This window comes from Dermacentor albipictus, chromosome 10, assembly GCF_038994185.2.
Source record: "Dermacentor albipictus isolate Rhodes 1998 colony chromosome 10, USDA_Dalb.pri_finalv2, whole genome shotgun sequence".
Classification (NCBI taxonomy): Eukaryota; Metazoa; Arthropoda; class Arachnida; order Ixodida; family Ixodidae; genus Dermacentor; species Dermacentor albipictus.
The window spans coordinates 47,506,834-47,520,956 of NC_091830.1; the positions used below are offsets into that span (position 1 = coordinate 47,506,834).

The window sequence follows — 14,123 nt, forward strand, 5'->3', positions numbered from 1 at the left end:
ACAGGGTTTCGAAATTTTGAAGACGCTACACGAGCTTGCCCCTGCTTATGTGTATTAAGCTGTCTCGTGTCAGCTGTGTGTGGACGTGTACGGGCCAGTCCTGCCCCACACTTTTTTGTCAATTTTTTTCTTTCCAATTCGAGATGCTCACACCACTTGTGTTATAGCGTGCCCCAACAAGCTTCTTTTGAATTTGCTATTTGTCTGCGTTATGAGAGGGGCTGATTACAAAGCCATTGCTTATGGTATAGGACAGCAGTCGGCGCCACAACAGTTAGGAATGCAACTAGAGATGGCACAACAAAAACAGCTCCAGCACAGCCTCACCTTGGAGTCTCCAATCATGGAATTGCCGAGGGAGAGCTTGCGCTTCATGCCGCCCGAGAGGTCCTTCGCCAACGCTGAACGTTTCTCGGTCAAGTCGACGCTGGTGAGGACGTCGTTCACGTGCGCTTTCCAGCTCACTTCTGGGCTTTCCTTGAGCTGCAAGTCAAATGAGAAAAGACCACATTGCCGAAGGTCGCAGACCTACGAGGCTAACATGCAAAGGCGGCTTACTTTTCCAAGAGTAAGAACGTCAAACGCCGATTGCTTGATGGACTGATTGGAAGTAACATCTTAAGCAACACAACTACTATGATGGATGCCACAGTGGGATCTTTGAATTTTTGACAACCTGGAATTCTTTAATGTGCACCCAAAGCATGGTACACGAGTGTTTCTTTTTTTTTTTGCATTCCGCCCTATCGAAATGCAGCCAGCATGGCTGGGAATCGAACCCATGATCTTGCACTCAGCAGAGCAATGCCATAGCCACTGAGTCACTCCGGCAGGCTACCATCAAGCACAAATGCAATGCCAGTCAGGGATGGAAAAAATAAGCCGAAATCATTAACAAAAAAGAATAGATACTGGTGTACCAATATGGCTGGCTTCAGTAAGAATGCTTACGCCTGAAGTTTAGCCCAATGCAATCCCTACACAAAAATGTGGGGGACTAAATGAAATGCCTTGGAGCAATGCTACATCCATATCTATGTAAAACCCAACCCACTCCAAAAGAGAACACCTGTTCAGCACTCCATCATCGATTAGTACAGCCCCGATATGACATAAAGGCCTGGATGACTATGTACGTATAGGTGCCTGCCCGACACTTCCTATCAGGCCCTCTATCTCTGAAAAACTCTTGCTGCTGTGTCTCCCTTATTTAACTTTGGCCCTTTACTAACAGTTCTCCTTAATAATGGAGCACACTGTACATGCTACATAGTGAATGCCTTAAAATGAAGAGAAATGAAGAAGCAAGTTGCTCCTGTGCTCAGGTTACATTCAGGATCTGTGTTATGAAAAATAAACAGTTGTGCACTAGTGCTCATTGTATGTCTTGGTGGCAATTGTGTCACACTAAACTTCATGCAAAAAAGCACATGAACTGGTCGAACAAGAATTTCTGCACTAGAAACAGTAAAAGTGCAAGTAATGATAGGGCCACATTCCCGACTATAAATGACACGAAATTTAAGGGGAAGTAACTTTTCCTGAAGTCCGTACCTGGTTCCCCGATTCATTAATAAGTGACTACAATTTTTCAATAATGCAAGTATCTTTGCTAACCTTTACAGATACATACCTGCCATGGTTCAAGAACCTACTGTACAAGTGTTGCGTACAATCCTGTACAATGGGCCCAGATTGCTAGACCCAGCTGCAACACTTGTGACACTAAAAACAACATTAATAATGTATTTATTAGAAATAAAGAAGAAAAAAACGACATTGTCCTAGGCAACATAGATATAGTGAACATCTCAAGAACTGATTATAATATGAGATACAGTCAATCACGGAAATATCCAACTCGGATATATCAAATTATTGCCTATATAGAACCTTTGTGACATCCCCTTGGAAATACTATGTAAAAGTGTAGCACTCTACTACGTGCATATCATCCCGTTCTGCATGTTTCTTCGTGGCATGTCTTTTTAGCGCCCTAAAATCAGCACAAACTTGCCCAAGAAGAAGTTTAAATGTATATCATCCCCTTCACTGCCAGATTCTATATACTGAATGCTGCGACGCATTGTGCCCCTGCAAGTGCGCTTCTCTCAATGGATCCGCAACCATTACTCGTTTCAGCACAAGTATTTATGCCACCAAAAAAAGCACTGTTTAGGCAGATGCTGTCAAACTGAATCTGAAGGGCAGCAGCAAAGTATACTTCTTAAGCTGTGGAGGCATACATAGAAAGCCCACATCGCTTAAGATACTACAAAAGATGCTAAAAAATGCAATTGCATAAAGAAATACTAAAAGACCATTTTATTGGTCAGACACTTTTGGTTAGGTGAAATGCACAACAAACACGTCACAACAGCAGCACAACGAACTCATTACACCTTAGATGTCAAAGGCTGGGCTAGCTCTACAGCTAGCCCAGCCTACAAACAGCTAGCTTTACCACTGTTGCCGCTTTAGACTTTCTGAGGAAGTCCCTGTCGAACATCTATTTGTGGCACTTCCTTTAATGAGGCTTAGCACACCTTGCGACCAGCAACAGCTTCATAATCTTTTCTGACATGAAGGTGGTGCAGAACAGGGTGAGTGCCATTTTAACCTTGCTAAAAAACTGTCAAACTTTGCACTGCTGTGTGGGAGTGTCTGGACACCCAACACAACTTTTGTAAGTTTGGCACACTTAAAACGACCATCCACTACTCGAACGTCAGAGAATGCACTCCGGTGCTCGTCAGTCGACTCCCGAGACATTTCCTCAGGAGATAGGTCTTCTAACTGAAGACTGCTAAACTCAGCCTGAATGCTGTCCAGAGCAGAATCTATACTTTGCCCCTTTTCAAGTGGCAGCCACTTTGGAAGCTATTAGCAAAGGTGATCATCTATACATCTGCAAATGATCATTGGCTTTGAATACAAGGCAACGCATTCAGTGTTGCCAGCATGGCACCTCAAACAAACGACCTGCAGCAACTATAGCGATCCCATAAACTAATGCTCAATGCATTCACAAATTTGGAATGAAGAAGATGGAAAATTGTAAAAATATAGGTGTTAATACAGTACTCATCAAAATGTCCGGAAAATCTCACACTTTAAATGAAATTGTAAAACTTGGTAGGTATAATGGATGGCTTGCGGAGCAAGGGTCCTATTCGTGCTCCATAATGGCAAACTTGCTTTAGTAAGCTTCACCGCAAGACAGCCGTGTCATGCAGTGAAGCATTACATCAGCAAAAACTAATTTCGTGCAGTGAACCATACTACCTGCAGCCATTCATTATCAGAAAGGGGATCGCCACACTGCATCAAGAATGCAAGAGGCCTCCCAGTCAAACACATACGTTCCTCAAACAAGCATGGCTGAGACTGCGTGACTCACTTCACTGTGTGACTCGGGCATGAGATGCCAAACCGGAGATGTCAACACCACTGCGTTAGTCTTGTAGAATTTCTACAAATGGCATTTTTTTGTTTTTGCAAGCAGCCAAAACGAATCTATCCTCAACCCTCCCCCCTTCGACAGATTTTCACATACAGCTTGCATTTAATGGAACAATTGTACAGACATCCACCCTTCTGAAAAAGACTACAGTCAACGTCCGGTTTCTTGGACCCCTGGGGGCCACGAAAACTTCAGAAAAATCTGGCAGTCTGAAAAAATGAATGCATGCCTTTTACTGCCCCCAAGGCCTCCAATCGCCACAGGCCCATCCGAAATAGCTCGAAAGGCTTGCCAGTACATTTATTAGGCATATCGGTGCTCGTACTGTGATAGGAGATGGTGGGTGCATGCATGTATAATTACGGAATACGTAACATGTCTCATGACAATTGCCTCTTCCCATGCTTGTGATGCTTCACTGTAACACTTTCGCTTTTCCTTCACCACGTAACGTTACTGTACTAAGGCAAAGATGACTTTTGGAAACCAACATTATGCCACGCGTTGTGCTTTCCACGCTTCGAGCCATTGGCGAGGCTTACAAAGGCAGAGTCGGCACCACTGCTAACAGCAGCAAATTGTTTTAATAAAAATTACAGCACCGAACAGCAAGAAACTTGGTAGCAAATGTCGAAGTAGCTAGGCCTTGCATTGCCGTGGTGACGGCTACAGCGGCTGATAGCGGATCTCTGTGCGAGAACGCCGGTTCAAAGCGGCGATATAATCAAAATGGCGGTGGTTATGGCTTTGACTAATGCCGTTTTGGAGCTGCGGTCACAGCAAAAAGTCCGGAAAATCGGATGGCAAAGGTTTTTTGCGTCCAAAATTTCAGACGTTCCTATACATTAAATCTAAGGGCACGTGGCGGTGCCCCGAAGGCATTTGAATTAATGGCCATGTCCGCAAAATCGAACGGCGAAGGTTTCTTGCGTATGAAATTTTAGATGTTCTTATAGGTTGAATCCAAGGGCATGTGGCGGTGCCACGAAGGCGTCTGAATTATCGGCCATGTCCGAAAAATCGCCCCCTCTAAAAGATTGGTCATTGACTGTACATGCAGGCCCACAGTCCACGCTGAATGCATTTGATTCGTACTTGCAGGGACACATGAGTGGGAATGAACTTGGGCATTCTCCATGCTAAAAGCTACTTTCAAATCTAACAGCACCTGCTCGGTTGACTCATTGCCAATATATGATGATCGGCCATTTAAACAGTGTATTGCAGTGGACACACGGCCGGGACGGTTGACATGCAATTCGCAGTACAAGTGTGCTGACAGTGGCACTGCCAATATAGGCTGGTTTGCTTCAACGTTGCATCAATGCTTATTTTATATGGAATAAAAACACGCAACAAGCACTTCGATGCACATGAGGCACACCGTGGTTTTGCGGTCAGGCGATGTGGGTTTTTAGGGTTCGCGTTGCAATCAGCTTATCAAAACATTCTGCAGCGTGAGTGACTGGTGGCACCCGTCCACAAAAAACAACAAAGTAAGTTTTTGTGCATTCGACCTGGCCTTTCAGAAACAAATCTGTAAATTACTACTTTTCATGATCTTAGGAGGTTGTCCGAGATGTGCGAAGTTTTCTGATAAGCTTGATTTGAGCCAATTTTATATTTCAAATTATTGGTGTATTGAACTATTAGAAATCCCCTTTGAGTTCGATATATCCGAGGTCTACAGTAACAGAATAATGCAAGGTAAATTTAGCTAATAATAATAAGCTACGAAGCTAAACTAACCATATAAGAGCACCACCCTAGATCTGCAGACAGTGGAGTGAAGCGGGACAGCACCTTCGGGCAGACCCACGCATTTGACTTCTCAGCAACTGCTAAAGTGATGACACTATCCAACGCAAGAAATGTCTGCCACCAAAGCACATCTCTTGCAACAGCAGAGCAAGGAAAATGCTGATAGCATGACAAAAGTAAAAAGATTAGAAGTGTAAATCATCTTGCCAACTCTACTCACACTGTAGAAGAAGTAAAGGTGCTCCTCGACCGTCAGCTCATCGAAAAGGACATTGTGCTGTGGACAGAGGCCAAAGCTTTCCCGTGCCTTCTTGGTCTGTGTCTGAATGTTGTAGCCATTGATGTGCACTTGACCACGAGTGGGTGGGAACAGTCCTGAAATTAACGGCAAATAAAAACATTTTGTGGCATATCATTATTGAGGTGATCAGCAACAGCAACTGCTGCGGGTGGCAGCAACGCTTCTTTACCAGTTATCTTCAGAAGCCCCTGTCTTGTGTCATCGACTCTATTTTATGCTCATGAATTTCCTAATCTCATCACAGAATCCGATCCATTGCCACACTTGACTGTGGTTGCCTCTCTTTAGCAACCCAATATGTTACTCTGGTATACCACCACTTATATGCCCACTGTGCTATTACATGACTCAGCCAACTGTATAATACTTTATAATAGTGATAACAGGCAGACATTTATAGCCATGAGGAAATGGAATACAGCAGTATTGGCAGCTTGGCGAGCTTTAAGTCAGCTTATTGATAACTTAGCTTTTTCGGAGTCTTTACGACTTCTTTAGCGGTGTAAATGGCCAGCAACTTTACTGAAGAAACATTGGCTCGGGTTCAATGCCTTGCTGTGACTTTATCTGAAAGGGGATATGCACACATCCATTTGTTGCTACTTTTAAAGATGTAGCGAAGAGCTTATTAGCTAGCCATCCAGGTGCATCGAAGCTAATGTTCCAGGCAATGCACAACCTTGAGATATGATACTCTTAAAAAAGCGGCGGTTGTTTTCCTTTCATCACATTTTTACCATTGACTCACTAAAGCAGAAGGTGATTTAAAGCTATGGTTTAAAAAATAATAAAGAAGAAATCTAATAACATAAAACATTAAGAGAAGGCAAAGTTTTAAACAAATCATCACGATCACTTCTCAACTTATCGCTGAAAACAATGTTTTGGGCCACCACCTGGCAATATTCTCTAAAAATAAGTTACTAACACTGGAATACAATCTAACCTTGATATAATGGACCAAGATATAACAAATCGCCAGCTATACCAAAGTAAACCTAAAATCTTCTGTCACCAATATTAGCATGTAACTAAGTAATATATGTTTATATAACCAATATCAGATATAACAAAGACATTTTCAGGTCGCATGCAGCTTTGCATAATGAGGTTAGACTATTACAAGTGCGTAAACTTTATCTCTCATGTGTGTATAATAAAAACTGCAAAAAATGACAACATGGGGTCACTCGTGCAGCAAGCTCAGAAACTACACAGACTGACACATGAAGGCAAGCCATCATGGGAGGCAAGGGTAGACCAGAAGAAAGAAGAGGGAAACACTCTGATTTGTGACCTTTTGGCTTCTTTGCTTGCATGAGATGTCTACTTATTGCTATGGTTTGCAAACAGACATTTATGCAGATATGTCGATACATTAATGCACTTGTAAAGTAAGAACCAGTATCCTATGTCTTGAGTAACGTTCTTAGAGAAAGACAGGCATATGTTTGCTACTGTAGATTTTTTGCAATCCAGAAGTTTACGAATTTCTGCCTGCTCTGTGATGGAGGCTTTCCAAAAGTGCATCACATTCAATTTTTGTCTAAACGACACATTAGCAACCTTCAGAGGCAAATGGTATTTATTGGTGATGCGTCAGTGAACATCTTTGCAACTTCTTGATCTGAATATTCAAACAAGGTTAATAATCATACTAATTATTGATTCTGGCCTCTTCGTCACTTTCATCATCACTCGAACACATCACATAGTCCATATTGCAGATTTCATAATCAGAGAGTTAATAAACACCTCTTGAATTTATCATTCGAAGACAGCACGTGCTTTTAGCACCGATCCGCCATGTCAAAAAACAAGAGACTGTGAACTCTGAGATCGTTGAGCAATACTGACCCATGTAGGAAAGATAAGCTTCATCCCGACACCTGTCACATATGAATAATGACTACCAGAGAAGTTCATCCAACTTCTCTACAGATGGCGCAACAAGGACTAAGGGGTTCTACATTCATAAAATTTCTCGTGGAAGAAAGGGCGCCTGAATAGAATTGTGACATGGGTTTAGTGGGACATGGTGAGCAGTGCACAAAAAATTCAGGTGAGCTCACTCGGGCACGGCAACAAAGATTTAAAAAGCACCAGTGCCACCAAAAGTTTACGCAATCCAACTCTTCTGAGAAAGTTTATATTCTACCTAGTCTAAGCACACAAGCCAGAAATTGAGAGACAAGTTCTGCGGTTTTGGCCCTTAACAGCATATGCATACGACCCCATCTCTCATTTATCATCAGCAGCAGCCTATTTTTTTTATGTCCACTGCAGGATGAAGGCCTCTCCCAGCGACCTCTAATTACACCCGTCTTGCACTACCTGATTGCATCTTGCACCTGCTAATTTTCTAGTTATATCACCCCACCTAATTTTTCTGCCATCCTCGGCAACTGCACTTCCCTTTCCTTGGCACCCACCCTGTAGCTCTAACGGTCCTAACTCTAATGACGCACCAGTTATCAGCCGTATGCACTTACATGGCCTGCCCTGCTCAATCGTTTTCTTAATTTTTACTAGAATACAAGCTATCTCCATTTGCTTTCTGATCAACACCAGTTTCGTCCTGTCTCTTAACGTTATGCCTAACATTTTTTGTTCCATCGCTTCTTGCGTGGTCCTTAACTTGTTCTCGAGTTTCTTTATTAACCTCCAAGTTTCTACCCCATATGCTTCTGCCCCCTTGACATTGGTAGCATACTAAAACAAACATTGATGCAAGCTGTGCTCTCTTGAACCTAACCTGTGATCATGTTCATGGTGGTTGTCTTGCCAGCACCGTTGTGCCCCAGGAGTACTGTAAGCTGGCCGTCGAAAATTTGTAGAGACAGGTTGTCAACAGCCTTCTTGTTGGTGCCTCTGAATTTCTGTGAAGTGATAAAAAAGAACTTGATGAAGCAATAAGGCAAATAGAGATATATCTTAGCTATACTGAAATAGAATATATCAAGTTAAATGATCATGAAAGCAAGATAACTTCGTGAAACAACTGGGCTAGTTGGTTGTAACCTTGACTTGCTGTAAATATACAATCTTTCGCGAACTGAAAATACAAAGTCAGTTGCAAGGTGTTCTATTCTGATGTCAGTGCAAAAGATTGCTTTGGCATTAATGTCTACTAATTTGCACTGCCGGCAATTTACAAAAGTGTAATGATTTGCCCTCAAGACAGCTCAGAAGAGGACAACAAATCTTATGTGAAGTCCACGTGGAAGCCTCATATGAGGATTGTAAATTGGTCTTCTGACAGCACTTGCATAAAAATGCTGATCATATTTAAATTACTCTGTAAGACATAGATTAGCTTATTGAGTTTTGACAGAACTGAAAGCCCCAAATCAACAAACATGTGGGCTATGAGTCAAATCGCAGTTGAGAGCTGCGGTTCGATTTGGCCACCTGGGTTTGCATAACATACACCTGAACTGTAAAATTAAAATTACATTGTGAAGATTAATGTTTTGAAGCTGTACAGAGGGCTATGAGGGATGCCATAGTGGACGGCTCCAGATTAACTTCGGTCACCAACAACAACATAAAAAAAAGAAACTTGAGGATTTTTGATGTGCACCCAAAGCATGGTACACAAGTGCTTTTACACTGTACGTTCATCAGAAAGGGGCCGCCACTGCCAAGAATGGAACCCCCAATTTTCTGCTCATCAGCACAGCGCCATAGATACTGCAGCATGTAGAATGACATTCGAGCGAGCACTAACTAGTTGTATAACTTACTGCATCCTCATGTCTCAGCTGCACTGTTAGTATGCTGCTATGGCTTTCTCTGCCTAATGGTTTTGTGACCTGACCAAGGTTTTGGTGCACGCACTAGCCCTGCTCACCTTGGTCACGTGAGAGAGTGCAATGGTGGTCTGCGCATCTGACGGTGGAGGCTCGAAGACGCCGTCGGCATTGTTGACTTCCTGGTCAGTGATGCCTTCCTGCTCACTGTCGTGTTCCACAGATGAGTACCAATAGGATTTCTAAAAAGCACCGAGTAAACAGTGAGAGACTCTGATTCGACATGCATGTTACACTGCTCTAAGTAACACAAAGATTTTGTGTGTTTAAAAGATTGTTGACTGAATGACTCATCAAATAACTGTATGACAAAGTTAGTGATCGATATTAAAGTTTTTTAGTCTATTGGCACACGTATTGCAGTTTATGTAACGCTGAAACACCAGAAAAATTGATGGCAGCAACAGAGCTAGTAGCGACATCTTGTGGCAGTTTGTTCAACCACAAAGTATCCAAAATAATGTTTTGTTTCATAATATTGTCATTGAAAGAAAATGAAAAATAACTGTACACTCATGACTATATTGCTGCCAATGCCTTTTTCACCAGTGCCTATTTTGTGACATGGCAATATCATTTATATATATTTGTGACATGACAATATTAGCTGGAAATCTTTTAGTTTTACTTCATTACATTCAATAATAAATATATGTATGTTCAATGTAGTGATGTTCAATGGTAAAATTAAATTATGGGCTTTTACGTGCCAAAACCACTTTCTGATTATGAGGCACGCCGTAATGGAGGACTCCGGAAATTTCGACCACCTGGGGTTCTTTAACGTGCACCTAAATCTAAGTACATGGGTGTTTTCGCATTCCGTCCCCATCAAAATGTGGCCACCATGGCTGGAATTCAATCCCGCGACCTCTTGCTCAGCAGCCCAACACCATAGCCACTGAGCAACCACGGCAGGTGATGCTCAATGGTAATAGTTTTGTGCACTGCGCCTGAACTTGATGTCACTAGATGGCGCTAGCACTGTTGTGGTTCACATCTGTATTGGTATTTCAAAGCCAGTAATACATACAAAGAAAGGCTTTTCTTATTGATAAGAATTGTTGATGAGAATACTGATAAGAACTAGTTGGTTCATTTTTAAGGTAAGCTGAAACAAGTCAACTAAATAGTAAAGGTACGGCTAGCCATCAGCGTTTGCTATGATGAACATGTTTGCTTTTTCATCCTTGTTTAGTTGCACTCTTTCTAATAACTGATCAATTCATTGGATGATACTCAAACAGAAACTGCAATATGCGTGAGTCATCAACAGGACAACACACATACACACACATATACAAGAAGGTATTTAGTACATACACAGGATGTTGGTGCATATGTACATGAATCTACTGCTCATTCAACTTTTTTGCACATTAGTTGAAAAGTTGGTGACATTAGCACTGTGGAAGAGCAACAACACTGCCGTACTGTTCCCTTTTACCAGTATTAATAAGTGTAAGCAAGAATAAAGTGCTAGGCCTGGTGCCCAAATTTATTCTTTCCACAGCAAACTGAACAACAGGAGAGGATATACAATTCTCGTATCTACATCTGCTTAAAGCCAAGAGATACTCATGCTCTGGAAATAAATAAATAAATATATATATATATATATACATAGCCTGTCACAGGCAATGGTGAAACACTTACTTCAGGTTGGCTGGAAATACCTGTGCTAACAAAAGAATGTGAGGAAATCAAAAACTTAGTGCACAACACAATTTAGAAAGCTTTGCATTTAAACTGAAGAAGTTGGCACAGAATGCTAAACTTCAGGTAAGTGATTACTGACAACTAGTATAGTATTGTATTGCAAGCCATTAGAATCACCCGACAGTAAATCTTCATAATAGCAGTTTTGAGTGAGAAAGGGAAGGAATATTGGAATATAAAGAGGAAGCAAAAGACAAATTTTGCTGAGAGTTGCAACACGTGCGCTTGAGATCTCCAACTTGGCGGGTTAAAGAGTCTTGTTAGAAGTACACAATGCACAGCCAATATTAGCAAAAGTATTCTTAAAATAGAAATGTGGTAGTCATTGCATCAACGATCTGTCCATCAACCTTCATAATAGAGAAAAAGCTTTTCTTGATGCACACTATCTGACAACTACATAGTGATAACCTCGTTTTGTGCAAGCGCTCTGTCGGTCGTTGACTGTACACTGGCAACTCCTCCAGTCGACTAGATGACGTGAAAGACAATTCGTTACAATTCCACTCAGTTACTCAAGCCAGCATAAGCACGAATTTCATTCCCTTGCAATAAAATTACGACTAATTTTCCGTGATAAAAGTACAAATTTCCTGAGTTTTCCCTAAGTATTTCCAAGCTATTCGAAATCCCTAAGCATTCCAGTTTGGTAAACATCCTGGCATAAAACCGAGGTAGCCCTGCCCCCCCCCCCCCCCCCAATCAGGTCAAACCTGATACCCCTCACATAATACTCCTACATGGAGCCTGGGGGGTATTTCTAAACAAATGAAAACAAACAATACTATAAATTTGCACCCTTTTCAGTACGTATATCCAGGTAGCATCCACAAAACCACCCAATCATGTATGTGAAATAGATCTCTCTGCTGCATTGAAACCACAGCAACAAACATACATGTGTGTGTGTGTGTGTGCGTGTGTGTGTTTGTGTGTGTGTGTGTGTTTGTTTGTGTGTGTACAGTCAAAATCCCATTTTTCGGACTCCCTAGGGACCACGAAGTCGTCCGAAAAATCAGGTAGTCAGAAAAAATGAAGGCATGCCTCTGACTGCCCTCAAGGCCTCAAACTGTCAGAACCATGTCCGAAGTAGCTGTAAGGGCCTATCAGCACATCTAGGCATCTAGGTGCTCGTATTGTGACAGAAGACGGCAGGTGGGAGTGTGTAGAAGTGATTTATAATATTTGATTAATAAAGACACGTTTCATTTGTATAATACATTTTATGACCCGTAACAGTGGCCCCTTCGCACTCTTGGGATGGTTCGCCGCAATACAGTGAAATCTCGTTGATACGATTCGGCTAAATACGTTTTTCGGCATAATACGTTTTTTTTTTCGTTCCCGGCCGATGCCCTATGGAGGTAAATGCATTTTTGTACAGCTAATACGATCGTATTTCCACGTCGGTTTGGATAATACGATCCCGGAAACGTCTTCTGTATGATGATAACATCAGAGCCAGTCCTTTGAAGCGGGTGGGCAGAGCTACTGAAATTAACATCGAGCGAAACGACAGGCACGGCGGACTAAAGACGCGGCGACGCGCGCTTTGTATGCTCGAGGCTTGGCCTGGCTCGTCTCGGCTAGAGTCCGGCCGTGCTTCTGCACAGCGCCTGCAGCAGTGTGGCGGCCTCTGGGAGCAATTTTCGCAAGCTCGCACACCAAACGCACCGAAGGTTTTTAGCGCCATCTATCCTGAGACATAGTACTCACGGTAAAATCACGTGACCAAGAAGCAGTGATTGGCGCATGCATTGACGATGCTGTAGGCTTTGCTGGCTTTGTGCTTGCCATTTCTCGTTGCCATTTTGGTGTTTCGAGCGTTCAGCTTGCACTTCACCCTTATCGTTTCTTCTGTTTTGGTGCCGCGTTTCACCCGTGCGCTTCACCATGTCTAGAAAGCGTAAAGCGTTATCGCTGAAAGAAAAACTCGACGTCCTAGCAAAAGTCGACGAAAATCCGCAGAAGAAACGTATCGACCTGGCACGCGAACTTTGTTTGCCTGTCTCCACGCTGAACACGATCGTCGGCAAGCGAGAAGAAATTCAGAAGAACATTCAAGTCTTCGGCGCCGGCGTGAAGCAAACAAGGGGCGCCCAGCATGGCAAGATGGAAGAGGTTCTTCTGGCATGGTTCAGGGAAGTAAGGGCGGCGGGCGTGAACGTGGATGGGACAGTTGTTCGCGAGAGAGCTGATGAGATAGCACTCTCGTTGGGCATCGAAGATTTTAAAGCTTCGGGCGGGTGGCTCCATCGTTTTAAAACACGGCATGGCCTGTCGTATAAAACCGTTTCCGGCGAAGGGAAGTCTGCCGACCAAGAACAGGTCTCCAACTGGCTTTCGACTCTGCCGGCGGTGATTGCTCAGTACCAGCCAAGGGACGTGTTCAACGCAGATGAAGCTGGGTTGTTCATCAATCTTCAGCCCGAGAAAAGTCTCAGCATAAAAGGTGAGACGTGTCAAGGCGGAAAAAAAAGCAAAGAAAGAGTCACCGTATTGTTGTGCTGCAACGCTGATGGAACCGAGAAGCTCAAGCCTACTGTCATTGGCAAATACTGGAAGCCACGCTGCTTTTCGCGTAACCCACGCCTTCCTGTCATTTATAAGCGAATAAGAAGGCATGGATGACCGGAGCCCTTTTCACAGAGTTCCTCACATTTCTGGATGCCCGGATGCGTGCCGCGAACCGTAGAATTCTTCTGGTTCTCGACAATTGTGCCGCGCACCCTGTCGATACTTCGTGGCTGCAAAACGTAAAAGTAATTTTCCTGCCGCCCAACTGCACCAGCCACTTGCAGCCCCTAGATGCAGGAATCATTAGAAACGTGAAATTTCACTTTAGGAGCTTGTTGATCAGACGCTTTTTGGCCAAGATTGACCGGAAAGATGCCAGCTTGAAGGTGGATCTTCTTGATGCCATCCATTTTCTGGTGATGTCATGGGATCGCGTCAAACCTGACACCATCGCCAACTGCTTCAAGAAGTGTGGCTTTTTTTGTGCACCTGGCGATACTGAGGAAAATGGAGATGACGGCGCAGAGATTGACATCCCGGACTGGGGTGA

At 43.1% G+C, this 14,123-nt stretch overlaps 1 protein-coding gene across 4 annotated transcripts in view; it reads right to left on the minus strand.

Annotated features, from left to right (window-relative positions):
• LOC139050587 (phospholipid-transporting ATPase ABCA3-like) overlaps positions 1–14,123 on the minus strand; it is a 110,655-nt gene that overhangs the window by 48,720 nt on the left and 47,812 nt on the right. For all 4 annotated transcript variants that reach the window (XM_070527150.1, XM_070527149.1, XM_070527148.1 and 1 more), the window contains 4 exons: positions 9,379–9,519; positions 8,281–8,404; positions 5,445–5,599; positions 328–483 (listed from right to left, as the gene is read on the minus strand). In XM_070527150.1, the coding sequence (XP_070383251.1) occupies positions 328–483; positions 5,445–5,599; positions 8,281–8,404; positions 9,379–9,519 (576 nt within the window). The remainder of the gene's footprint in view (positions 1–327; positions 484–5,444; positions 5,600–8,280; positions 8,405–9,378; positions 9,520–14,123) is intronic.